This window comes from Pezoporus flaviventris, unplaced genomic scaffold (assembly GCF_033815535.1).
Source record: "Pezoporus flaviventris isolate CSIRO_AGI_PZ_B2104156 unplaced genomic scaffold, CSIRO_AGI_Pfla_v1 ptg000006l, whole genome shotgun sequence".
Classification (NCBI taxonomy): Eukaryota; Metazoa; Chordata; class Aves; order Psittaciformes; family Psittacidae; genus Pezoporus; species Pezoporus flaviventris.
The window spans coordinates 15,273,371-15,300,745 of NW_026892554.1; the positions used below are offsets into that span (position 1 = coordinate 15,273,371).

General features: G+C 39.8%; 3 protein-coding genes across 15 annotated transcripts in view; 2 read left to right on the plus strand and 1 right to left on the minus strand.

The window, feature by feature from the left end:
- RNF111 (ring finger protein 111) overlaps positions 1 to 13,099 on the plus strand; it is a 53,353-nt gene extending 40,254 nt beyond the window's left edge. For 3 of the 8 annotated variants that reach the window (XM_061447095.1, XM_061447096.1, XM_061447091.1), the window contains 6 exons: positions 1,058 to 1,183; positions 1,967 to 2,093; positions 8,959 to 9,051; positions 9,971 to 10,066; positions 10,859 to 10,986; positions 11,477 to 13,099. In XM_061447095.1, coding sequence (XP_061303079.1) covers positions 1,058 to 1,183; positions 1,967 to 2,093; positions 8,959 to 9,051; positions 9,971 to 10,066; positions 10,859 to 10,986; positions 11,477 to 11,594 — 688 coding nt within the window. In that variant the 3' untranslated portion in view covers positions 11,595 to 13,099. Of the gene's footprint in view, positions 1 to 1,057; positions 1,184 to 1,966; positions 2,094 to 8,958; positions 9,052 to 9,970; positions 10,067 to 10,858; positions 10,987 to 11,476 lie in introns of those variants that run through there. The other 5 variants (XM_061447092.1, XM_061447093.1, XM_061447094.1 and 2 more) reach the window with 4 other exon arrangements.
- Positions 13,100 to 15,169: 2,070 nt separating this feature from the next.
- Positions 15,170 to 19,934, plus strand: CCNB2 (cyclin B2). The gene is made up of 9 exons (XM_061447072.1): positions 15,170 to 15,319; positions 16,267 to 16,395; positions 16,476 to 16,601; positions 17,007 to 17,177; positions 17,251 to 17,409; positions 17,715 to 17,951; positions 18,752 to 18,892; positions 19,255 to 19,365; positions 19,643 to 19,934. The coding sequence occupies exons 1-9, from the start codon at positions 15,290 to 15,292 to the stop codon at positions 19,745 to 19,747; spliced, it is 1,209 nt and encodes a 402-aa protein (XP_061303056.1). The 5' UTR covers positions 15,170 to 15,289; the 3' UTR covers positions 19,748 to 19,934.
- Positions 19,935 to 21,514: 1,580 nt separating this feature from the next.
- The window catches only part of MYO1E (myosin IE), a 192,009-nt gene continuing 186,148 nt past the window's right edge, over positions 21,515 to 27,375 (minus strand). For all 6 annotated transcript variants that reach the window (XM_061447082.1, XM_061447079.1, XM_061447080.1 and 3 more), the window contains 3 exons: positions 27,039 to 27,243; positions 23,050 to 23,219; positions 21,515 to 22,602 (listed from right to left, as the gene is read on the minus strand). In XM_061447082.1, the coding sequence (XP_061303066.1) occupies positions 22,526 to 22,602; positions 23,050 to 23,219; positions 27,039 to 27,243 (452 nt within the window). In that variant the 3' untranslated portion in view covers positions 21,515 to 22,525. The remainder of the gene's footprint in view (positions 22,603 to 23,049; positions 23,220 to 27,038; positions 27,244 to 27,375) is intronic.

Sequence of the window (27,375 nt, forward strand, 5' to 3'; positions counted from 1 at the left end):
CTACATGACATAAAATTTTTATGGAATAATGGAAGTTGTTCTGTGGGTATTTTTGTATTAAAATGTTCTTCTAGATTTTTTTCTGTATAGTTATCTATACAGAGTATAAACTGAAGGAAGATGAGACTAGGAGTAGGTTCTACTGATCAGTCTATTCCTATGTTGGTCTGTATTGTTGAAGGAAACTAGTACTTCTAGCCTACTGTATACAAGCTTGATAGGGTTCTCTGGAGAAGTGGCAATTTACAGTGATTAGAACAGTGTGCTGTAAAGTAACTTTATTTCTCTAGACAGGTAAATTTACAAAATGTCTAGTGTACTTTGTCAAGTAGTTTAAGGTGGTACTTAATCTGAACACATTGTACTGCTTCTCACACAATCCAAGTCTCTATGTTGACATAAAAACCAAATTAACAACCTACCCAACAAAAAAAGGAAAACCCACACCAAAAACCCTGAAAACTTTCTTTGTTGGAAGTAATGCAGTGAAAAATACCAAATCATTTCTTTCTGGAACTGGGAAGTGGTAAAGCAACAGAAGTCAGCCAGTAGGTTTCCAAAGATTTGGTTTTTTTCCAAACCTGTAGTTCTGTACCAGCTGGTATGGAAAAACTCTGCATTCTTACTACTTGAGCTATGAGGCAGTTGTGTCCTCTGATTAGTGTATTAAGTTTCCCCTCATTACTTTTGCTTTTATGGTTTTATTGAAAATTAGCTGCAGCATAACTGTGAATGACTGAATGTCAACATGACTGTCATGTGGCCTTTGCTTTCCTACCTGCAGTTTTATGTTAGGACTAAACGCTTTGTCAGTCCTTCTGTAGTGAAGTCTGCCAAAGGCAGATCACAGTAGCTGAAGCTGGCTGTGTCTTTGAATATGATAGTTGTACTGTAATTAGTTTCTAACTTGTATCTAAAGTTGAAATTATTGTATGCAGAGTATTATTTTCATTTTAAATGCATTCCATGAATTCCGTGAGTAACGTTTTGATCATGGATGTTGCTTACTTGAGAATAACAATTACGTGAAATTTACTTCTTGTTTTATGTTGTTCAGACGTGCTCATGAGCGGCCTCCTCCGCATCCTCACAGAATGCATCCCAATTATGGTCATGGGCATCACATTCATGTGCCTCAGACAATGTCTTCCCATCCTCGACAAGCTCCAGAGAGATCTGCCTGGTTAGTAATCAGCTACTGTTTTAGTTGTTCGGGACTCAGGTCAGAAGACCATAATATGCTGATCACAGTGCTGATAATGCTGATAATGATTTTAGAAAATGCTGCATGCACCTGTAGTTTAAAATGTGATGAGGCTGTTAATGGCTTTGAAATAGTGTTTTGAGTACTCAGTATCTTAAATTTATTGCTAGAGGGTTTTATCCATTGATTTTAAAACGGAATTAAGTGTTACTGACTCTAGTTACTTCCAGTGTTGATTTTTAAAATAGGCAAGTAAAGCATTGCCGAACACTATTAGCACATTTATGTTCTTTGTAGAGTTTTGGATTCGAGTTACATACTGTTTTCTCTCATCTTTGAACTTACTTCAAATTGTATCAGGCCCACTCATGAAGGTGACATTTAAGTACCACAGTATATTTATTATGGTCAAGTACATCTTGTTTGTTTGTTTTGTTTTCAATAAGGGAAGAGGTGCAGGCGTGACAGCTGCTGTTCCCACAGCAGGAGCTACAGAGACTCCATGGTCATTATATTTCTGGACATGATAAATGTGGAGTTGGCTCTACAGATTTATCATACTAAATCTTCACAGTTGATTCAAAACCAACTTTCAGTTACATTATGATGTTTAAACGCTGCTAAAGAACCAAGTTTTTAGAAAAAACTTACGTAAAACTGTAGTGGTAGCGCTGCTGTATTGTATACTTTCCAAAGCAGTGGAATAGTATCTAGGAGTTAAGATCTACCTTTACTGTAATGCCACTTTCGTTCTTGTGACAGGGAACTGGGAATTGAAGCTGGTGTGACTGCAGCTACTTATCCTCCAGGACCCTTGCATCCTCACTTGGCCCACTACCATGCACCTCCTCGGCTTCATCACTTGCAGATAGGGGCTCTTCCTCTAATGGTAAGGCAATATCATATGAAAAATTAAGATCATTGCTCATTGTAATTATTTTGTTTGTCAGGAAAATTACTTAATGGCTTACTGCATTTAATTGGACATGTATATGTTGCTGCAAAACTTAATGGTTATTCTGAAGAAGAAAGTGCTCCAGTGTTTGTGTGGTGCTCCCAGACAGGGAGCTAGAATAGGTTCATTGTCAAATAAGAGGAAACAGTATAGGACACTAACATTTCTAACTTCAGCTCTTGTAAAATGAAACATATTTGAGTTTAAATTGCCACTTGCATTGCAATGCATTGACCCTCTGCATCTGATTTTTAAAGTTTAGATTCTTTTTTAATAAATTTTGGATTGTTAAAGGTACCAACTTTCCAGCCAGTGCATGAGAATTAGCACTGATGCTTTGTTACAGCGTGTATACAGCATACAGCACAGCTGGAGTTCCATCTAGAGTTGTTTATTCATCATTTGGTGTTCATCACCCTAATTCTGTGTGATAAAGTACATAATTTTGAGCAGCAGGAAGTGTGAGGGTAAAACCAGTCCCATGCTGCACATAATCTACAGTAGAAAACTAAGGAAAATCAGCGTAACTGACTTTTACAGAATATTACGTTTCAAAGAGTGTTTGTAGGTTTATTTAAAATATTCTTACTCCGTTTAATGAAAACTCAAAGACCCAATTTTAGTTTAGCGGAGTATGTTCAGTGTTTCTGCGTGGTATTCTGTGTAGCTAAACCACATTATTTAATGTTCTTAAAATTAGATAATCTAATAAAAATTGTGGGCTCCTCTGTAAATGAACGCTGAAATTGTAATTAAAAATCAACCTGCAAGTCTTGCCTGTTCAGAATCCCTCTGTTAGTAGCCAGAATTGACATCTAGGGATTGAAAAGTAAATTTACAGCCAATACTGTAATAGCTGTTGCTTCATAGTCTGGTTTCACATTGCTTGCTTCTTGCTATTTAGAATCCTGAAGTACTTCCCTGACATATCAGGGTTGGTAATCCGTTGATTCACAGCTTGCATACTTAAGCACACGCTTTCTAGTGTAGAATCTGGTGTATTATTGCGGCCAACAAGTTTCTTACTGCAAAACCTTACCTCCTATGCATCATCTAGTCAAATTAAGATTTTTCTGTATTCTCCTTCACTTAAGTGTCTTTATAAGTAGATGAAAAAGAGGCTTGCCTCTCTTACTGGTATTTCATGTGTGGTACTCTAGCAGATAGTATCAGTTGCTTTAGATTCTCAAAGGGAAAGGGCCCTCCTAGTAGTTCAGAGACCAGCAATTGCATTAGGAAGCAGCAAGTTAAACATACGTCTTTTTTATCTCATTTTGTATCAGGGCTGATAAGGCAATTATGGGATTTATTTCCACTATTGCTGTGAAGTTTTGAGAAACTTCATCGTTCAGCTGATCGTTATATTACAGTGTGATGAGAAACCTGGAGTTGTATTTTAACTTTCATAGGGATATTCCTACAACTGAAATGTTACACAGGCAAGCAGATGGGACCCCACTGATCATCTTTTTAGCAGTAGAATGGAAGAAAGCTGTGATAGAGAATCTTCAGAAGCATTTCCTGAGTATGTGATTAAAATACTTGAGGGAGTTTTGCCCTTCTGCTCAGGGGCTGGTGTTACTAATTGATAAGTGCCAGACAAAATAGGTTTTTTAACGCTACAGAAATGTGTTTGTGTAGGGATATCTAGTCCTTGTAACAGTAATTCATGAATCTCTGGATGAAATGTTACTGAAGTTGTTTGTACTTTGAGGTTTTGCACACACTGTACTGACAGTGTGTTTCACAGTGTGGATAGACTGCTGTAAGCAGTACTTCATCACGTGTTTGGGATCTGTTTTGAACTTTGCTGTGATCAGACCGAGTGGAACAACTTTGAAGTTGTGTTCTGAGTCTGACTAATTTGAAGTGTGTTCCTATTGCAGACTAGAAGAGCACAGAAGCAGGTGGTTAGAGCACTGCTAGGCATTATATATACAATGAGTTCAAAGCATTACAAATACTTTTAGATGATTCTACCCCTTCTGTGGCAATAATGAATGCCAGAGGTTTCTTCGTTTGCATATATGCGAGAATACAGATCTGTCAGGAAAATTTACTTTGAATATAGAGCAGTTAGTGAAGTTTTTCATCTAATAAACTTAACTGGATATTAAGCAAAAGTGCCATTTTAGTTTTTATTAAAGAGCAGCAGATCAATTGCAGCTGTCACCTGAGTTTTTTTTAATTGTAGCTTCAGGAATAGAGGCAGGGGAGGAGAGGCTGAACTGTGATTAGAGTCCTTCTGTCAAATGATTAATGTTATGAGTGCTTTCTTCTTTCAGTACATACAGAGGGTACTAAATTGCAATTTACAAGGCTCCTTAGTAGTATTCTTGGTGCAGGTCATCAAATGTTGATGTTTTCCATTCTTTATGAGGGGGTGGAGTGTCTTTTAAAGTAACTCATGCAGTAGTTCAACTAAAAAAATTGTGTCAAATCCACTTTTCTGAAATAGCATGCTGCCCAATAAGCAGTGTGCATTATTTTGTGTTCTCAAGTACTAAAACCCATTCAAAATACTGCCAGACCATAAAGGGCATAATGGGAGATTCGAGCTTTAATAGCACTAGTATTGTGCTATTAAATTATTGTGATATCTGATGTATCAAATTTCAGATTTTTAACTGGATGCAGATACCCTTATTTTCATGTAATCAGTGCTGGAATGTAAGACTGCCATTTAATCCTCAGGGAGAGAAAATGCTCAGGATAAGTTGGGGAGATAATTAGTGTTCAGCAGCTTTGGCAGTCCAAATAGAGGATGGGAGAAGTAAAATTTCCTTCACCTGTTTAAATGTTATTTCAGGAGGAATCCTAGATGAAAAACAGTTAAAAGAGCTTCCTGCATATCTGTGACAAGGATTAGGCTGCTTCCCTCCTTGATATAAGTTACTTTAAGGGTGACCCTGGCTCAGAGTAGTCTTTGTTCCCATTGTTAGTGCTTTAAGGTTGTGTCTATGTTGCAGAAAGATCTCTGTCAGAGTGATTTTTTTGAGATGGATTTCATTCTGGACAAATACCCATTCTGCAAACTTAAACCTTTTCAGGAAGAATCAACTAAGGATCAGTGCATGGCATAACTAATGAAACATTCACACGAGAGAGGCACAGAAGATGGGAGTTTTGTCTGTTTTGTCTGTTTTCTGCTGTGACTGCTTGTTGTTAGATGCCACTTCAGTATCTGTTTACTCTGAATGACCTTGTCTGCTCTTTGGGCACTGCAGATGAAAGGCTTTTTGTCCCTGAGTGCCAAGCACCAGTTATCACATCTGGGTGGACAGGATGGAAATTTCCATAATGTAATAAGCTGCGATAGATGTTAAAAAGAGCATGACTTTTTCATAATGGGCTAGATATTAGCTGTAATTCTGACTTATTGCTGTAAGCAGTATCCAAGCAGAATTCCTTTTCTTCTGTTGCTTCAGGAAAGAGGCATCCTAGTTTGTAATGCAATTTGGAAGGGAAAAGGTACAAAAATACATCACCAGAAGGTGTTCCTAATTTGGCCTGAGGAGGCCTTGAAATGGCCCCCCTCTCTGTACTGCCAGCTCTCTGGTGTCTTGTTTCCCAGATGTTACCCGTTTACCTAAATGACTGTGTTTACAGCTGTGTTTAGCTGTAAAACAATTACTTTTTATAACTGCAAAGCTGAAAATATTTCTTAACATTTTTCAGGCTTCATAAAACAAGAATGTATTAGAAAAATAGAGAATGTTATTTGCTATAGTTTCAAAAATTTGCAGACATTAATTCAGAAATTGTGATTTATTTGAGCTTTGAAACAGGGACTTACTCTGAATATGAGTTTGTTACTTGGACACTTAAAAAATCAGTGCTTTATATTTAAAACCAGCTCTGTTAGAGGGTTCTTTTTATGAATTGGATTTGTTCCTTTTTGTGGATGGCGGTTGAAGGTTAAACTAGAAGGTTAAAACTAGAAGATGTTACTTCTTCCCTCTTCCATCTTCTCCTTTTCAAAGAGGAAAGGTAAAATCTCTTCAGCTCTGAACTGATAACTAAATTTCAGATGGAATATAGACCTGAAGTAAGCAGTGTTTCCATTTGCTTTATAACTTAGTGTACTTCTGCGCTTGTTTAAGTAAATAAATTTGGTAGTTAATAGAAGCTTTTTCAAACCAAAAGTTCACCTTGAACCAAATTTAGCTGCATTTTTTGAAAAAGAAAATGGACTTTGTAATGCAGCTGCTACTTCTTCCCTTAATATAAACATGAACTACTGGCTTGTTTGGGGGTGTGTTTTTGGTTGGGGGGGTGGGGTGGTGGTAGAATATAGGCTGTTTAACAGCACTCAGTATGTTTCCCTCAGACTCTGATACAGTTAGGTCTTAGTTATACAGCACCCATTACTTGTTCCTTTGCATGTTGTCTCTATGAAAGCTGCAACTTTTCCTTGTTTGAATTTGGCAGAGGTGTTACACTGTTCCCCAGCAGCGTATTTTGAAGGCCCATTTATTAGCATAAAAAGGTATAGTTCCAATCAAGTATTTCTGTTGTCAAAGTTCAGTAGTTTGTTATGGTGTGTACTCTGAGAACTTCTTGGTTGGTTTTGAAGTGTTAAAATTTAGTAGGCTTTTTAAATAGTGTCTAGTAGCAGAAATTGTTCCAAACAGGAGACCTGTCCAGGTGCATGTCCTTGTAGTTTGTAAACTCCAACCTCTGAGGCAGTTGGAACTGAAATTACTGCATTACAGCAATACGCCTGTGACTTCACAGCTCTGGTAATGTTGCAGTGCCCGTGCTATCAGGCATACTGTTTTCCAGCAGTCTCTCTTCAAATCCTGGTGAATCAAAAAAACAACATTTAATGAAAATCAGTCCTGAGACATGGGTTAGGTTTTGTCGGGAGCCTCCTCTGGGGTGGAGGCAATCAATTCGCAGTGTAGTAACAGGCAGTGAAAACTCCCAACTGATGCCAAACAGATCTATGAATAGTAAAAACCTGGGACAAGTATTTTCATAGTGGATGAGTGACCTGATTCTTTAAATGCACAATTAAATGGAGAATGGATCATAAATCACCACTTATCTGAGATTGATTTCTTACAATGTGGTTTTTACATGCTGTATTTTTAATGCATTCTCCTTTATTACAGCCATAGTTTATATTGTCAAAGAGTAAGTCCTGTGACACCAACAGATTGTTACTTACATGAAATATTTAGGTATGCAGATGACTATATATATGTTGTGATATAAAATTCTATATTTGCAATCACATTGAATTCACAGATTGGTATATAATTTCTGTAAATACATTCTGCATATTTCATAACAACAATAGAACTTTACATTGATACATTCGAGTTTGCCGCAGTCATCCTGTCTTGCTTGTTTCCCATCTCCAACTCTAACTCGTACCAGACCAACAGATATTTAGCCTGCTTATGAGAGGCACACCCTGTATTGGGATTCTGCAAAGTTAAATCTTCAGTTTCTATTTCTCTGGTTTGTAAAACTCAAATATTGATGTATGTGGTTTATATTGGCCCTACATGCTCATCATTTAACAAGCACCGTGCTGTAAACTGCTGCAGTCAGATTCTATTGTTATTTTTTCTGAAAAAAAGTTATTTATGGCAGAGGGATCTTTTCTATCCATGTTAGCTTTTTGTTACCAGACTGCATTTGACAAGTATCTGAAAGTATCTTATTTGTCTCTTTTGTAACTCACATAGTCTAGGTTTATGTTTTCACAATTCTTTTCAGTTTTACACCTTGATATATGTCAAGCTTAGAAGTGTCTGTTGGAAGTAAGAAGAGTCACACATGGATACCTGATTCAGTAATATTTGGGATGTCTGACTTGATGAATTTTGAGCTGTCATATACAGCAGCAGAGACATTCCCAGCTGATAGCACAGAAGATAGTACTTAATGTTATTTCCAAACGAACTGCTGCTTACAACCCTTCTATCAGTGCACTCTAAATGACTAAGCAAACAATCTGCTGCTTATTTTGGATTTTTTTTATTCTTCACCTGTTCATTAAAATGTTTCTGACAAAAAGTGAATGCTATTATACACTCATCTTCCCTGGGGTGAAAGTGAAACGTGGAAGACCTGCTGTGAAGGTGGTCCTTTGTATATAAGCTACCTTTCTGCTTTCCTGTATGAAAAGCCCTGGTGGTTGAAGTGCCTGTAGTATCACTGGATGGTGGTATTTTGTTCACTGCTTGTCTCCCCTGACATGCAAGGTAGTTAGTGGATGCTTGAATATGGAGTATATATTGAGTTGCCTCTGACTTTAGATCCGAGTTTTGAGTGTTATGTTTTTGATCTGCCTCTCATTTTCAAGCATGTCTGCAGATGTTCAGTTGTTTGCAGTAAGATCAGGATATTGGCTCTTTTTCCAGACTTAGTATTAGCCTTGTTTCTTCTCTGGTATGAAAAACTTGTATTTGAGGATATATAGGAACTCATTTTTGTAACTTCATGCATAGCTTTTAAGGTGTCTTGTTTACAAAAGTAGGTAGATATTTATGGTGGTTTATACAAAGTAGGTTGAGATTTTGAGACTTTGGAAGTGAGACCAAGCAATATGTCATACAGGTGTGGAGAAATAAGAGGATTTTGTCTCACTTCTGTTTCTAGTTACATTTAGACAGCTCAGAGTGGTGGTGTTCTATGCTGTTGGTTGGAATTGCACGTTTAAGTTGAGGAGTATAAATAATAAGTGATTCAATAAAAGCAAAAGGATCTTAAATTTTACAAAGTGAACAGTAAAATACAGAAACTGTTCTGAATAGGTTTAACTTAACATCTGCTGTTTGAATAGGTACCAGACATGGCGGGCTACCCTCACATCCGTTACATTTCATCGGGATTGGATGGAACATCATTCAGAGGCCCTTTCAGGGGCAATTTTGAGGTTTGTAATAGAATAAAACTAGATATATGTCAAAATGTGGCATGATGGAATATGGGGAGGGTGTATGGTAGAGCTAGTTCTGTATATAGATGTAAAAGTCATAAAATATCCTCTATTTATAGAGTGACCTCACTGTTGTGAACCGGAATAAAAGGTAATCAGTAAAAGGTACCCTGGACAATGTAGGCTTAGGTGGTTATTAACTGATACTACATCTTGCTCTGCCCACCACCCAGTTAGTAGGATGTTCTATTCACATAAGCTGGTAAATGTTAGTGATGTTTCCAAATAACTGTGCCAGGATCCTCCTAGTGAGGGTGAAACTTGGCAACTTTAACAGTGCTGTCCTCTTTGTTATGTAGTGCAGGAATTGAAACTGAGGGAAGAAGAGGCAGGGGGAAGAAAAAATAAAAGGTATCAGATGCAGAGAGTTAATGACCTAGTCCACTGAAAACATCATCAGTGACATCTCATGGTTCTGATAAACTTCATTGCTGGAGAAAAATAAATCATTGTATTTCAAATTAAGCAACGCATTTTCTGCTAAGCCTTAATGACTGTTAGAAAGCAAATATTTACATAATACATTTCAGTTCCATTTTCCTCATTAGATACGCAATTATGTGTGAACATACTGTTAACCAGTCTTAGCTGACAAACAATTTCTGATTTTTATTTTTTTTAGTAGTGAAATAGTGTTTCCCTACATCTTAAAATACCAGGCAGTGTTGGTGTGGGTTTTTTTACAGAAACTCATACTTTTTCCCTCCTGGCATACTCGTTTGCTTTGTCTGTATTTCAGTAATTTGGGAATTGAGAGTTTGTCATCCTGCAAATACGTTAGAATAATCACTCAAAATAGTTGAAATAGCAGTTTTTACACGGTTTATGCCTTACTGATTTTTTTTTTTTTTTTTAGGAGCTGATTCACTTGGAGGAACGATTAGGCAATGTTAATCGTGGAGCAACACAGGGAACTATAGAAAGATGCACATATCCACATAAATACAAAAAGGTGAGGATTTCTCAAATTGTGGCCCATCTGTATTACTTCTTTGAAAGTGCAATAATGTTTATGGCTAGGTTAAATCTGCAGAAAGGGCAGATTCAGGGAGTGCATGTTTTCTGTATCTTGCAGTTTCAAGGATTGTAAGCAAAGCCTGTGTGGCAAAGCTTACAATGCCACTTCTTTCACAAAGATAATTTTAAGCTTGGTCCCTAGATAAAGAGCTACTATAATGTGAAAAACAAAAGTGGTTTAATAAGACTTAACTTTTCCAGCAGTTATGAGTAGCCCTGTGAGCATGAAATTATTGGTAACAGTTATATTGTTAAGGGACTTAAGTGAAAATTCATTAAATAATATTGTTAATGATGCTTATCTGCTTGGTATGTATCATTCTAGCCTTTACTGTGATCACAGTAGGAAGACTGAGACATTAGAAAGTTTTGAATCTGGAACAGAATTTGGGCAACTCTAAGTTGTCTCTCAGTTTGAGTCTATGATACCATAATATAGAGTCCTATCCACATAATGAAATGAATATGTTTATACATAGACTACAAGTAAAAGGATTGGTTGCAACAATATGAAATTAATATATTGTCAATCCAATGGATTTTTGTAATTAACAATAGTTAAATCTGATTTGTCCTGTGATTTTGCTCCAAGTGCTTGTTCTAGATTGATTCTGGTTCAAATACATTTGAATAAATATTATGAAAAGTTTTCAAAAAAGTATGTGTTGAATATGTACTAAAAACAGTTTTTCTTCAGTTTGTCAATAATGTCATCTCTGCTAATAAGGTAACAACTGATTGGTTCTCACAGAGGAAACTGCACTGCAAGCAAGATGGGGAGGAAGGAACAGAAGAAGACACTGAAGAAAAATGTACCATCTGTTTGTCTATATTGGAGGAGGGTGAAGATGTCAGGTAAATTGTATCACTGAATATCAGAACATAGTGTTAATATTCTGGGTTTGAGACCATATTTGAGTATAGAACACTACTCTGCAATACTCCCTGCAATTGAAAACACACTTTTCAGTTTCTGTTGTCTTCGGGCAGAATGTAGGTTATGTTTTACAGTCTTCCATAAGTTGACTGCCTGTCTTATGACATAAGCCCAAGCCAAGAACCCTCAATTAAGCAGGCTTTCAGTGTATCTTAAGACAGATTTAAATTGGTATAGTAGAGCAGAAGCTAGCTGATGCTTGACTTCATTGCCCGTATGTATTTCTTCTTGGAACTAGAGAAAACACAGGTTCAACTGGAAAGGCCAGTGAAACTTGGGGAAGAACATGCACGTGCAAAAAAGACCCTGACACTTCAATAGCAAAGCCCACATTACTGTTTTTATGCAGTAGGTATGTTGATGTGGAAATGCTTTATTAACACTAATGTTTTTCTGTTCTTATGACAGGCGCCTGCCATGTATGCACCTTTTCCACCAAGTATGTGTGGACCAGTGGCTCATTACTAATAAGAAGTGCCCCATTTGCAGAGTGGACATTGAGGCTCAACTGCCTAGTGAAAGTTGACGCCGCTTTCCAGAACTCTTATCGTCCCTCTCCCTCCCTTATCCTTCCTGGTACTGCAGTCAACCAAAGAGAAGACAGTTGAGTTTCAGTGTATTTATAAAACTTCTTTTAGGTTTTACATTTTTTTTTTCTTTTCATTACTGTATTTTTGCATGGTTCCTTGTATTGCGTTTGTTTGCACATATTATGGGCTTTGTGACCCCAGACTTGCAGGCAAGACTAGCTGCTTTAGGAAGTAGAATTGTGTGGTCTCTTGTTTTTTGGTTTTGTTTTTCTGTTTTTTACATAGTATCAAGCTTTGAAAGTATAATTTCACTCATTACTAACCTTGGATTCCTTAATTTAATTGGTCATATATTTAGTTTAAATGTATAAAGATCATCTAGAAAATGACAATATGTATTGAGACATTCCTTAATTAGGAAGAAATGGCTGCTGTATATTTACAATATCAGTTCTGAGTCAAATAACATCCTTAATACTGGGAACAGAATATGAACTATATTCAGTTTGACTGATACATATAGCATACTCACCACCAGAGTTTTTGTCTGATCAGATTTTTGTGTTCGTTTTTGAAATTTCAGCACAATGCAGATATATTTGAATGTCAATATTAAACATTTAGACTGCTGTTCAGATTGTATTTATCATTTTCTTCTTGTGTCTAGAAATTTGAATCCCTAACTTAAATACTTGCTGCTGTGAAACAGCTCTAGTGAACACTAAATGTTGATTTCAGTTAGCTGGGTTGTAGATACTTGCAGATTGACAGAATTATTAGGGAAGTGGAAAAAGAGCTTAGAAACTGCTTGGTCTTCTGCTAACTTAAGTGAAGTATCTCCGCACACTGAGGTTTTGGGGTTTTTTTTTACTATGAAACCATTCAATGAGGACTTAGAGCTGCAGGGTTTTTGTTTTGGTGTTTTTCATTTTGGGTTTTGTTTGTGGGGGAGGCAGATATACATGCATTCATAGAACTTCTGAGGGTTCCAGGTGTGTCTTGGGATTTCGATTAGTTTAATAAAGTTAGCTAAATCCACTTGCCTCTTGTTTTATTTTTTCATTAGTAAATTGAAAGCCTGTAAATTTCTGTAGAAACTGAGACACAAATTATGTGGTTACCTAGTTTTTGCCTTGATCATAGATTCCCTCTATAAATTACCAACAGTCCATCACTGATTGAAATATTTTCTATAGTTAAGATTTGCTGCATAATATAGTATATAGAATTAAGTTATAATGTACTAACATTTCGCCTTTGGAGGAGGTTTTAAATCCACATCGGGATTCAAGTTGCTTATCAACATTCTTTCACATATAATAGATTATGGTTTATTTAAATGTGCTCAGTGTTGCAAAATGCAAATGTGTAAAACCATTGAGACAGTATTACTGTCACTTTGGAAAAGATGTTCCTCGGGGATCATATATGAACATGTCCATAAGCTTGCATTAAGCCACCTGCTTTGTAAGTGGATTGAATAATAAATACCTTCAGTTTCTCTTGTCTTTGTCTTTCATAACCAGATCAAGTGTAAAATGGTTTACAGTAAACCTAGAAGATGAACTGTTGTTTACACTAACTGATCCATTTATAAATATTACCTTATCTAATTTGATGCCTGTTTTTGTCTGGTTAAAGCTGCTTCCTTTCCATTTTAATTTTTTTTTCATCTGTTAGGAGTAGCATTTGCCAGTGCAGTGTCTATTGCTGGCAATAAACTTAACATCTTGGGCACTGAGGCTTTAAGTGGAGAGAAATTTTATTCCAGCATGTGCGATAAATGGACATTTTTAAACTTAATTGTATTGCTAAAACTGAACTTAAAACCACTATGTGCTTGTACAATGGGGGATATGGGAGAGAGGCAACACATGGTTTGACTGCTTCAAAACCTGACATGATTTTATGCTAAAGGTTCTTAAACTTTATGGGTGTAGGAAACTGAAAGTGAGTATGAAGTTGAAGCTGCATTGGTAGAAATGAATAAAAGTAACTGGAAGGACTGAACAGACTTTTTGTTCTTTAGTGAGTGTTGAAAAGGAGAGAAGTTATTTGACCACTGATGCTTTAAATCTGGTGATACTCACTTTTAAAGTTTCCAAGAAGGTACTTCAGAGACATAGGACAAAAAAAAAAAAACAAACAAACAAAAAGGGGGGGGGGGTGGGGAACTGCTCTGAAATAGTTGAGGCTCCTGGTTATGTGATAAAGTCTATTTTGGCTTCCTTACAGGACAAAGAAGCACAGGTTGGGGGATAATTATTATTTAATTTTCTTTTTAGGAAGTATTTTATGCACCCGCTCTGGGTGCCAGGTACTAGAGGTATTTTAGTGGTCCATGAATTGACTTGTTTTATAAACTGCTACTGATACTGTCTTGCTTTTAAATGTATGCATAACATTGTAATGTGATGTTGAACACTTAGGTATTTGTCAGGAATCGCAGTGTTCTGATCTTACATGCTATTGCAGGGGCTAATAAAGATGCAGCCTATTTCTATTCCAGAAAGTTGTGATTTAACCATAATTTAAGGGAAGGAAAAAGAATAGGCTTTTGCTTTTGAGAATTTCCACCACTTACTGTGCTTTATATGCTTAGATGCATTGCCTTAAGTTTTCTGCAGCATCTTTGACTTTAAAGATAAGATTCTCAATAGTATGCATCAAATTACTTTTCATACAAAATTCCATTGTCAAAAGAAATCCTTTTGTATGCAATAAATAAAACGTTAGTCTGGTATAATTCAAAATCTGTTTCTTATGTAAGTTTTCTTTTTGCCTTGTTCTGCCTTTGTAAGCAGATTCTTTTGCAAATTTGTTATTACAGCTGTGGCCTAGGAAAGAATTCTCTTTTTGCAACCTTTGGATATCAAAGCATAGAATGGTTTGGGTTGGAAGGGACCTTAAAGCTCCTCCAGTTCCAGCCCCCTGCCACGGGCAGAGACACCTTCCCCGGAACCAGGTGTTCAAAGCCCCATCTAATACACAATCTCCTGGTGCAATGGGAGGCATCTGTGCGGTGCGAAGCCCCAGAGATGTCTAGCATATGCTGACAAACAGAATCACCTGTGAAACTGCCCTCGTGTTTGTGTTGCCCGTATGTTGTCGTGCGTAACTTGTGTGTACGTGAGAAAACATAATGCGAGGCTGAGGAGAGTGCAGAATGGTTCTCATTAGACTTTTATGTAAGTTGAGGCAACTGCTGTGGAGGTGAACTAGTCCTGAGCTCCGGGAAGTTGTTAACGTGACTGTTCTAGCTCCGTGCCATGAGTGGCATTTAAACCGAAAGCTTTGCAGGTGCAGAGCATCCCCTGCGCTCTGGCATGCTGCAGCGGCTCGGGGGTGCGGGGGGGGTGCCCTGCCCGTGCTCCCTGCGATAGCCCCGCACTTCTCACGGCAGAGCCGCTGCTTGCTGACCTTGGCCTCCCCCCCAGAGCCAGCCTCAGCCCCCGCTGAGCCACCTGCGCGCTTTGACGGAAGTGGTGCAGGCCGTTTCCTGCTTGGGAGGGGCCTGAGAAGGTGGACCAATTGAATACGTGCATCGTACGATTGTGCCCAATGGGAGCGCAGGACGGGGTATAAGAGGAGCCGCAGCGGTCTGGGGCGCTAGTCGCCGGTGCAGCCCAAAGCGGTCTTGAGCGTGTGAGGGCAGGCGTGAGCGGCCGCAGCCTCCCTTTATCTCCCTGCGATGGCTTTACCGGTGACGCGTCGCGCCCCTGTGAGTACTGCTTGTGCCACCGGGGATCGGGGGGAAGGAGGCGAGTCGGGCTGTGGAGAGAGGGAAGGGGGCAGGGAGCGGAGAGAGGGGAAACGGGAGCGTGAGGGGACGGGGGAGGCGGTGGGCGGTCGGGATGTCGAGCGGGCGGGCAGGGGGTGTGTGAAGGGCCATAGGTCCTGCCGCTTTTTGCCCTCTGGTAGCCGAGCTCAGCGGGTTTGGGTGGCGGTGCGAGCAGGCTGGAAAGGGTTCTGCCGGGGGGGGGGGGGGGGCGGGAGCTCCCCTGGGCTTCAGCGTGGAGAGGGACCCGCAGCAGGGCTGGGGGGGGGGGGGGGGAGGCTGCGCGGGGTTGAGGTCTGAGGTGGGGGCACGCGCCTCCCGCGCGGGGGGGGGGGGGGGTCTGCGCTGCGCACGGCACGCGCCCACCCTCACCCTCGTCCTGTGCCGCGGCGGGGGGTGAGGAGCACTAAAGCTGTGGTAACGAGCGGGGCGGGGGGGGGGGGCAGAGTCTGTTCGCGATGGCGGCTGGTGGAGGGTCTAATCCTGACCCCGCGAGGAGCCTTAGAGACCTGGCGTCTCGTGTGTAACGTGTGCGCGTGTCGGCATGCGTGACTGGAATTTGTACGGGCGTAAAGAAACGGCGCTGCTCGTGGGGATAAAACTGTAATTACGAACGAGTGAAGACAACAAACGCGACGCGGTAGGTAAGCGCTCTACAAAAAGTTGTCATTGAGGAAGAATGAGATAGGGGGCTGTTGCTCTAATAGCAGAGAGAGTAGTACTCCCTGAAACCTGGGTAGAGGAGACTTCTAAGCATGTGTGAATGAACGGGACATAAAAACCGGTTGAGTAATGGGTAGCGTACACAGAAGTATGGTGGTGGTAAGTGTATAATGGAGTTAAGTACCTGAAAGGTCTGAGAGTCTTAAGCTGTGCTTTTATCGTTTTAGGTCACTAGAGGGGTGGAAAATGCTCTGATTGACCTTAAGAGTAAAGCTAAAACTCACCTTCCTGGCAGAAGGGCTGCTTTGGAAGAAATAGGGAATAGAGTTACGACAAGAGGAACACGCATAGCTAAGGTAAAGGAACGTTTGAAATCCTTGCATAAGGAAAAGGTGGATTACTGGCTCCGTACTAATTGTAATTATTTGGACTGCAGAAAACAGAATGCTCCAAACCATCCATAAAGCCTACAAAAGGACCTAGTAAGATGACAAATGCAACTGTACTGCCGAAATCTCCAGCTGCTGTGAATCAAGCTTTGAAGGAAACTGATGTTCCAAAGGTAAGACATAATGATACTGTTCTGATTCTTAATTTGATTTGAAATTTAGAGCTCTAACTTCAGAATAGGTTATCTGTATCTCATTTATTTGATGTATCTGATTTGTCTGCTGAAAAAGATGACGTTTTGGTTTAATGTATGTTGTGTTTAAAGGCTAATATTAAAGTAGTAGAACTAGGTGTTTGAGGTACTGGATGAAGCTTCTGCTTTAGATGGCAGTTACTAGCAAGCTTTCTGATTCTGTCTGTACAGCATCTTGGTGAAAGCTTGCAGTGCTAGAATGCAAACTCAGTTTCAACTTCTTTTATCTTGAGGAACTGTGTTAATAACTGGAGAAAAAAGTGGAAACAGGGGAACGTTGCAGTGTAAACAGTAAATATGTAAGCACTATAATCTGTTCCTTAGGTTCTGTCTCCTGTCCCTATGGATGTATCTATGCAAGAGGAGGATTTGTGCCAAGCCTTCTCTGATGTGTTGCTCAACAATGTAGAAGACATTGATGCTGAGGACTGCGGGGATCCCCAGCTGTGTAGTGACTACGTAAAAGATATCTATGAGTACCTGAGAGAGCTCGAGGTAGGGCATTCTGAGTCTGTGCTTCTGCAGTATAGTGTTGATCTTGTTGCTCACACAGCTTTTCCTTCAACAGCTGCAGCAATCGGTCCGCCCACGTTACCTTGATGGGAAGACGATCAATGGGCGTATGCGTTCCATTTTGGTTGACTGGCTTGTCCAGGTCCACTCAAGATTCCAGCTTTTGCAAGAAACGCTGTATATGTGTGTTGCAGTTATGGATCGCTTCTTACAAGTAAGATATTTTTCAATTCATGTTTGGATTAGGAAACTTGTTCAACTACTGAGTTAGATTTGTAAGGAAAGGATAAATCCTAAGAACCTGCACAGTCCACTCTGTGCAAGCACTCCGTGTAATGTTGCATCTTAACTCTGAGGCTGCTGTCCACTTTGAGCCTGTCATTGTAGGGATGCTTCTGAAATCTCATTTGTGTTGTAAGTGTAAGCACTGTTATACTGGTGTTTTAAAATGATAAATTAGAATCTGTTCATTTAGAGTTTGACTTTCTGGGGCCTGATTTTTAAATTCGTATGTTGCAGAGTCATCCAGTGCCTCGGAAGAGGCTTCAGTTGGTGGGTGTAACAGCACTACTTCTAGCTTCAAAATATGAAGAGATGTTCTCTCCTGATGTAGCAGACTTTGTTTACATTACTGACAATGCCTACACCAGTAATGAAATCAGAGAAATGGAGATCGTGATTCTTCAAGAGTTAAACTTCAATCTGGGACGACCTCTTCCAATTCATTTCTTGAGAAGAGCATCAAAAGCTGGGGAGGTGGGTACTTGTCCTTATTATCTAGAGCTTTCTTAGATGTGTCAAGTCTTACCAGGATTGCTTCTGGCACTTTTATCATGTGATCTTACTAACTTTCTGCTTACATGCTGGATCAAGAAATTCAGCTATGAAACTCCACCATGTGGAGTAACATGACATCATTGTGGCAGCCGGTAGCATTTCATGTTTGTATTTACTGGCCACTGTGTTCAGTCTTTGTGGCAGCAATTTTACTGTTAAACATACAAAGAACAGAATCCTTGCTTTTAATCTTTTGTATGGTGATTTGGGTAGTCCCTAGTGTAAAGGGGAGCAGTGTTGCTGTTCCTCATAACTTCTGGATGTAAATATTATATTGTTTAAGAATAAAAATATTAACTTTGACCAGACAGTTCACTGTCTTGAGTGAACTGCCCACACTTAAAATAAGCTTCAGTTACCTCAACTGACCACTAGATAATGCTCGATGTTAGGGGACTGCTTTAATAAGGATCTCCTTGGCATGTTTTAAACTTTTGTGGTGTTGTGTCCCTCTCCCTCCCAGCGTATTACAGAAGGAGCATTTGTATCCTTGGTTGGGCACAACAGTGCCTGGTACTGCAGTTTCCTGTCTCCCTTGCTTGACTTTGTGTCTGAATTCTGTATGGGTGCTAGACTAGACTGGTTTGGATTCCTGTCTCAATTTTGACATGAGTGCCTGTAAACTATTTTTGTCAGTTAATTAATATAATAAACAGTTCTGAATTATTACGGTAAGGTGAAGTGAAACTTTGTGGATTAACAAACTCTCAATCTGGTAGGCTGATGCTAAGCAACATACACTAGCAAAATACCTAATGGAGCTGACGCTGATAGACTATGACATGGTTCACCATCGCCCTTCAGAGATTGCAGCTGCTGCGTTATGCTTGTCCCGGAAGCTTCTAGGACATAACAAATGGGTAAGTATTTTAATAGAGTTAATGAAGGTCATGCTGTAAATAAAGATAGATCTTAATAATTTTTATGGTACATGTAGAGTAATGAAAGGGTGGACCATGAATAGTGCATTGTAATTCAACTACTGGTTACTTTGCAAGTGTTGCTGCTTTTATGTTGTCTTCAGTGTAGAAATGTGGTTCTTGGCAGTGGTGTCCAGACTCCTGCTGTGCACCAGAAGCAATTCTGGATCTGTCGCTTATACTACCTTTCTTAGCACTCAAGGCTAAACCATGAAGGTTAGGGCATGGCTACCCGAAGTGACCGTGCCTTGAGCAGCAATCCCCACCTCATCAGTCTCTTATCTCTTGCTGTTACATTGCAGGATGCAAAGCAGGAGTACTATACTGGGTATACAGAAGAGAGTCTTGAGATGACTATGAAACATATGGCCAAGAATGTTTTCAAAGTAAATGAGAACTTAACTAAATACACTGTAAGTACCACTAAATCTTTTCTATGTTTTAGAGAGAACCTTTGTTGTATATTCTGGCTCCTTAAGTAAATGTTTTGTAGGTTACTTTATGCTGTTCTGATAAGGCTGTGAGAGGGTACTGCGTTAGTACTAACTTCAAAATATTTTTAGACAAACTGTGCTCTTGGTAACTTTGCTTGCTTGTTTTCCAGGTAGTCAGGCTAAGAGACCCAAAATTATAAAATGTCTTACAGGCACAGTATTTATCTTTTGTAATGCTGTTCCTCTACCTCTGCAGGCTACAAAGAACAAGTATGCAAGTAGCAAACTACTGATGATAAGCACAATCCCTCAACTGAACAGCAAGATAATCAAGGACCTGGCTTTACCACTCTTGGGATAACCCTAGGCAGCAAAGATCTGTTGATGTATGCACTTTGTCTTTATCAGCCTGTTGAGGCAAAACTACTGCTCCTTGTACATAGCATTCCAGCTGTACCAGAGACGTTTCAGGTTTGGAAGGTGAAATTTTAAATTTTCTTTGTACTACAACTCTCTGCCTAGAAATAAAGCTTCTCTTTTATGAAAAAGAGTGAATCTTAAAAGGCTCTACCTAGACACATCTGATGTTTAATGTCCAAGCAAGGCGTCTCACTAAACAGGTGATTGATACAGCTTGTAACTAATGTGGATGATTGTTCTCAGAGGTTGTTTTCTAGTGAGACTCTCCAGGCATTACAGTGACTTATATTTTAGACTTACCATTTTCACTGTTAAGGTATGAAACCAGACAGTTTATCTTTTGTGTCCCTCAAATACGTACTTTATTTCAGTGTCTGGTCTCAAAGTAATACACAGGAATTTTTGTCATTTGTTACACCTTCACATTTGGGGAGGTAGGTAGGCTGGCTGTAACACATACTAGCCTGGTAAATAGTTGTGGTTAGGAACTTTTTCCTTAAAATCTGCTTGATTTCTAAGACCCACTCCAACCTCCCCCACCCCCCAAGCTTTCGATTGCCTCTTCACTCACACCACCCCCCTTTTCTCTTTATTTTGTTTTCTTCTGTGTTTGTTTTTTCTTTTTTTTTTTCTCTCTTGCTTTCTTTTTTTGCTGTCTTCCATTCTCCCTGCCTTTTCCTAGATTTTGCTGCCCTCACCTAGATTTTTTTCCTGCCTTTTCCCAGATTTTCCTGCCTTTTCCTTCTTTAGCTTTGATTAGATTTTCCTGTCTTTTCCCTGATTTTCCTGCCTTTTTCTAGATTCTGCTCCCTTCTGGTCTCTCTTATTTTTCCTGCCTTCTTCTCTCCCTTTTCCTCCCCTTTCTTTTCTTCCATTCTCTTTCCATCCCATCAACCTACCTGGAAGAATACAGTCCAAGCTACCATCAGTAGATTATTCCTTGTCACTTCCCATTTTGCTGTCCTTTGCAGCTATTAAACATCAATATCTGTATACTGAAGGAGTATAACTATGTAAGTAGTAGGTCTTTTCTGCCTCATACCTCATTTAAGGCTATTTATTTGTTAACTTAGTGCTATATAACTAATGTTAAGTTACAAACCTGTTAAGTTACACTTTTTACCTGCCTTCTCCCAATACCTCCTCCTCCTGAGTGTGCTGGCTCTGATTTAGAACAACTAAATACTGCAAAAACGGCCTAGAATTCAGTGCTCCCCCTGTGGGAAGGATGTTGTAACTACTGCATTTTATCTAGAGCAGGAGACTTCTTTCTCCCATAGGATAAGTCAACCTAGCACTTCCTGCACATGGTGTTGAAAAATGTGCTTGATCATTTTTTGTGTATATGATTCCCCCCAGACTAAGGCCCAGCTTCCAGAAGCAGATTCTACCCCTTGCTGGAGGGGAGGTTTAAGTGTGCCTAACCTAGACTTAGGCAATAGTTTAGGAGGGAGGCCATTCAAGATTTTTCAGTTTTATCTTAAAGCTTATGCAGTGTGTTAACATACACAGGATTTTATTTTTTTTGAGCTGCTCTTAATAACTGAAAATTCATGCACAGCACTTGAGCCTGGGCATGGTGAAAATGTGTTGGAGCAAAGGAAGGGGACTTTTTTCTTTAGAAATCCAGGCAGTAAAATTAACAGACATTGTGAACAGATATTGTTATATATGTAACTGGAAACAAACTGCACAAAGGACAGACCCATTCAGCTAACCACTGCTTCTGTTTTATTTTCTGGAGGTTCAGAAGGCAAAGCATGAATGGTGGTAACTAACTGTATGGCAAGCAACAGCCACTCTGGTATGGGAGGCAATCAGATTTGAGCAATAATGCTATTGCCATTTGAAAGGAGTAGTGCATATCTGTAAGTACCTGGCATAAAAACTCTAGAACTACTTCATGAATAACAGCAGTAGAATACTACATTATACATTCATACATGTTTCTATCATATTCAGTTTTTATATACAGTATATGATCTGTTTCTATAAATGTACAGCTCTGCATAAAGACACTTATTACAGGTAGAGCATTAAACATAAATCCAACATGGGCCAGCCATATTACACTATAAATCTCAAAGAAGGCAACATTATTTAGCATACAGTACTATGTGGCTTTCTGTTTTAACTTTTTAGACTGCCTATTGGCGTCCCTAAACACATCAGCAAACACAAAGCGATTCCATTACAACTCTGTACAGAATTACTTAAATACACCATCACAGTAGGTTTTTAGATGGTAATATCCCAAATTGGCCTAAATCTTTTTTGACATGTAGCAGCATACTTAGCATGTTCTTCCCCAGAATGATCTGCATTAGAGGAAATGTGCATTTAACAACTTCAGTAGATAATTGCAAAGGTTACTGATACTCAGCTGAAGGCACTTATTAGATACAGTCAGTTCAAAGTCCCTGGTCCCAGACTGCAAAGCACCTTTCTGTTTCAGGAAAATGTAAGTTTGAGTACTCTTCGCTTAATAGGTGTTAAAATCAGGTTTTAAATATAATAAATAATTGGTCTGTATGTCCATTGCTGTATGCTTCTGAGACAAAATGATCAAAGTCTGTGCTGTGGGTAACTTCCTGCTCATGTACAACTTCACTGGTGAAAACCCTGCTGGTAATGGCAGATCTCAGAACCACCATGTCCTGAAGGCAAGGAAAACATCTTCAACCACAGGTAACTTCATGCCAATTATTGTCTGAGCCTTTTATATCTTTGTGACATAATTGTTGGGAAACAGACCTTGTTTCCCTCGTAGTCTTCCTGTCCACCAGCCAGAAGGATCTGTGACAAAGAAAGCAAAGTAGTGAGGTTCTGTAAACTTTATACCTGAAGAGGCAGCCTTGCAAAGCTGTTACACAAAGTGAGAGCCTTTTTGTAAAGGACTGAGGAGAAATGTGAAGAACTTTAGCTTGCTGATCTTTTGGCTGCATCACTGCCTTAGGAGGTTGCTTTAAAGACACAAAGAGTTAGGACTGGTTTTTAACTTTTCTGGTTCTTGTGCTGTAGCTGTGGTAATTTTCAGCCAAAGCCTGTGACACAATTACAGAATTGGAGATCTGGATACAGATCTGGAGTACCGAATAATGCATACCTCACTGATGAGGTCTGATTGGTGTGGGTGTGGAGACTTCTCTACTCTCTGAGCTGTCATAGAGATTTGCAAGCTTAATGAGGGAGAATAACTGTGGGGTACCTCAACAAAAATCCTGTCTTCTTACCAATACATACCTTCTTTAATTATATCAATCACGTCATTGGCATTAAAGCTAAGCTCGTCTGTGTCCTGAGCGTCATACGCATACAGTGCCCTGCACTGTGGTACCTGAGGCTTAGGCTTGGGCTGTGGTTTTGGCCTTCCTCCAGCTGGTGGTGGTCGGTTTGTTGTCTGCCTGCGAACGCTGATGGGAGAAAAAACATAAATGTGCTTTGAAGTATATGACTTGAACCTAAGCCTTATCAACCCCTCTGTGCTAATGGACTGGTTCTAGAGCATATCACAGAACAAGGGGAAAAGGATTCTCTTAGGTTTAAAATAGACATCTAACACTTCCCTGTGAAAGGCCTAGTTGCCATTTCTTCCCTACAGAAATGGATGAATAGGTACTTCCAAAGAGCAGTTCAAATGCATAGTGCTCAGTATAACATTTTAGTGCTCAGGCTAGAATGTAAACAAATGTGTACATGCAGTTCCTGTGTATTTTGGTAGCTACACAGTTCAGTCTGTCTCTCCCCATGCCCCAACCTCACTGCAGTTTCCAGTATTAAAAACAAAGTTCTAGCTCACAGTCTTGCTACTTTACCATTCTTGTGACTAAGCTGTAAGAGACTGTCTCTCTTTTAAGTTGCCTCAGACTCCAGGGCCATCTATGGACTTGTTCTGTTATAGTCAACTCTGAAGCAACAGGGGAGATGCTGCACAAACTCTGTCACAGCTGTGACCACTCCAAAGATAGGAAGGGGAAAGAGGGAAGAAATGCATTTTGTCAGCTCATCAGGTAATAAAGGCTGGAAGAGAGAACAGGTATTAGATGCAATTTGTCAGTTTAATGTAAATAAATAAATGTGATGAATGATTAAAAACACTGCAGTAATGTGGAGGAGCCAACTGCTATCAGTTCACATAATTCCATAACATCACACAGCTCTTGGAGAGGCTTACAGTTACTTAGGCTAAGTTCTAATTTTTATCAGTATGTCTTTGTCTAGTTTTATGTAGTGAACTGCATCAGAAAATGCACTTTGAAGTATGAATTAGAACAGTATTTCAGTTCTAAATTTACCTACTGTGAGAGAGGATTTTCTGCTGTTGTTCAGCATGTATTGACTTTGCTTGGGATAAGGTATGTTATCAAACCTAGACTTACATATGGAAATAAAAATTCAGAGCAAGTCTTAGAAAAGTGGCTCAGCTTTTCTGCAACCACTATAGGACAAGAACATGCTGAATGAGATGTTTTGCTGGAGAGCATGGTGGCTTCTGACTTACTTAGGTTTATATTGGATTGTAAATGATAACTGAAATTTAAAGCTGTCATAGTACCACTGCATCCTTAGCAGCACCACACCTCCCTCCCCCAGTTTGGACGCAGATGCACTGAGGCTCCGCTCTGCTGCTTGTGACTTAGTGAGGGCTCTCATTCACTCTATGTGCCTTTGGGCTCTGTATCAATCAGTTCTAGCTCAATTTTCCCTTTGTATGCTTCATCCATGATATCAGTAATAGAGTGAACCTTGCCCTCCAATTCTGTTCAGCCATGCCTCTACAGACTGTATTTAACACTGGTCTTGCTATTACCTTTGGTCATTCATCAAGCAGCCCCTGAACTACTCATTTCACTTACCTGAACCACACCGCTGGATGTAGTTAGTAATGATGGTTCTTTTGGGTACAGTAAGAAAGGAGCTCATAATGCAACTCTGTTTTGTACAACTAATTCTTTTTGGTCTGTTGCTGCTGTGAAACTCCCCTAGGATGTGTTTTTCTTAGTGGTGAATGTGTTGGAGAAATCTGAGTGCTGGGACTGGTACTTAACTGGAAGGAAGGACAGGCAGAACCCCTCTGGTTTTGGGCTTACCTGCCACCTCCGTTTGTTTGTGAGCCTGACTCTGGTCTCACCTGGTTTTGGAAGTTGATCTTTTTGTCGAAGGATATGCTTACTTGGCTAGATTACTGTGTGTTCCAGCCAGGTCCCTAATGCTTATGCTGGCCAAGGGTAACAGCAGTCTGTGGGCAGCGAGAAGGTGATGGAAAGGAACACACAGCTTGTCCTGGCCGTGTCAGCCAAAGCCAAGCCTGACCTGCGGCGGTGCCACTGTCCCGACAGCAGGGGGCGCGCGCTGCCGGTTGGTCTGCGCCGCGACACCACCGACGAGTGCTGGAGCGTGCCTGAACCAGCTCTTGGGGACAGGCATCGACACAGGCTCCTGTCACCGTCAGCACTGGTAGGGCCAATAACCGGGTTGTGTCCGTTACGGTGATTACAAGCTGCTCTTCTGACTGTGCTCAGAACATGGGCTTACTGGCACTAACAAAGCATGGAATATGCTAAATCAAAATACTCCAATTCCTACACCAGTCCACCGCTTTTACAAATGTAAAACCGAACAGTTACCTAAAGTCACCCTCACGGGGCTGCACTCCACGCCTCTCAGAGCAGGCACTTTCCACCATTTCTGACCAAAATGCTATTTTACACTGCAGGTAGGAACCACAATTCAATGAACTCGCAGGGTGTACTGGACAGATAGCAATTCACCAATTGGAATGCTACAGTCTACAGAATAACTTTGCTAGGCCCTTTTTAGGTGTTCCCTTACTTTTAGCATCCATATTGTTACTGTGTGTCTCCTACAGCTTTGGCTTGCTTTGAAAGGAAAAAAAAAAAACTCAAGCCACAACAAACCAAAAGAACAAAACAAGCAACCCTCAACTCCTCAACATCCTCTTCTCAGAGTAAGTAACTTTGTGCTATGTTACTACATAGTCTCTTGCTTTACTTACAGCTTCCTATAGAAAAGCTCAACTTCTACAAATCATCAGTGAAAACTGTGGCAGGCAGTGAAGATGTCATTTAATACAGTGTTTTGTTGGAGGTGTTTATCATGTGTGTTTACCTGAGCTGCAGAGCATAGAATTGTGTCTGCACTAACCATTACTATGCGAAGTTGTAACACCTGAATTTTTATTCTCTAACAGAACCTTCCTTGTTGATTTAATATGCTCTGGGACTTGCTTACATCAGAATTAAATAACAACCAGAAACACAAACTACTTATTCAAAACCAGATTATTTCTCTTTTTGTGCTAGAATTGTTGAATTGACAGAATTCTTTGATTAAGTGGTGCTCAAATTCCCACTGCAGTAAAGCTCCACTAATGTTCTACAAGAGAGGAATAAAAAGGCTAAACTGAAGCCAAAATCAGTTCAGTCATTGGAAAGTTTAAAATTTTGTAAGGCCTTTAACATTCTGGACCACTAAGGTCCCATAAATACTTGACAGAAGACTTCTGTCTTTTGATTTCCACAAATCAGAGGTTTTGCCTGCTCCAAGACCCGGAGCAGCTGTTTCCAGAGTTGACAACAACTTGTTCTGCTTCCCTCTACTAAGTCCCTGATTTATTGGTTCTGTCTTTCTGCTACAAATCTGGTGGTTTTGATACTTTTGACTACTGCAGAATGCCTAGTGACCTAATAAGACCTACTCCCCGTAAAACTTGTAGGATTGTCTTGGGAACATATTCTGGAAGGCTGCAGCTTAGAAGTCCAAATGATGCTAAGTCTTGACTGTCATGCCAAGCCTTCCTCCTTAAAAGAAAGTACAATTTGGGAATATAAGTCTAGAGTCAAAGGTGGAACAAAAATACTATTAGCCAGCATTTCTGGGCATGAGACTGCCAGAAATCTGCTGTTCATGATCTGCAAACCAGAGGAGAAGAAGGCCTAGTCAAACTCTGCTAAGTGTCCTAATACCCTTAAGTAAAAGTTACCAGGCAGATTGGTAACAGGCAAAAAAACTGGTTCACCTTCATTCCTAAAGGCTTATGAGGAGTATGTGTTTTTAAATCCTATGGAAGATGATGAGACCTTAGAGTACAGCTCAGTAGCACAATCTGGTCATCTCTGTACACAGTGCAAGTCAGATTTAAGTCAGTTTGTGTGTGTAAAGCTATTTACAAAAATCAACACCTTTTCCTCAGGTTTAATGTAAAATCTTACCCGGCTGCTCCTTGGTCAGGTACTTTCAAGAAATCCAGGCTTTCTGGTTGCTGCGAAATCTTGCCTGATCCTCCTGACAGTTGCCGTGGTAAAGCTGGACGTGTCATATTTGTATACAGGTTTTTCTGATTGGCCCGCTGGTTTCCTGGGGCATGGGGAAGTGCTACAAACTGTGGGGGATTTATTACTCCATTTTGCTGCTGACCTAGAAGTAAATAAAGTGTGAACACATCCACTCCAAACTATAACTCAGTAATCTTGTGTTGATGGCTCAGCTGTCAGATTTGGCTGTCAGCGAGACCCAGCTATAGAGGTACTTCAAAACAATGTTGATTTA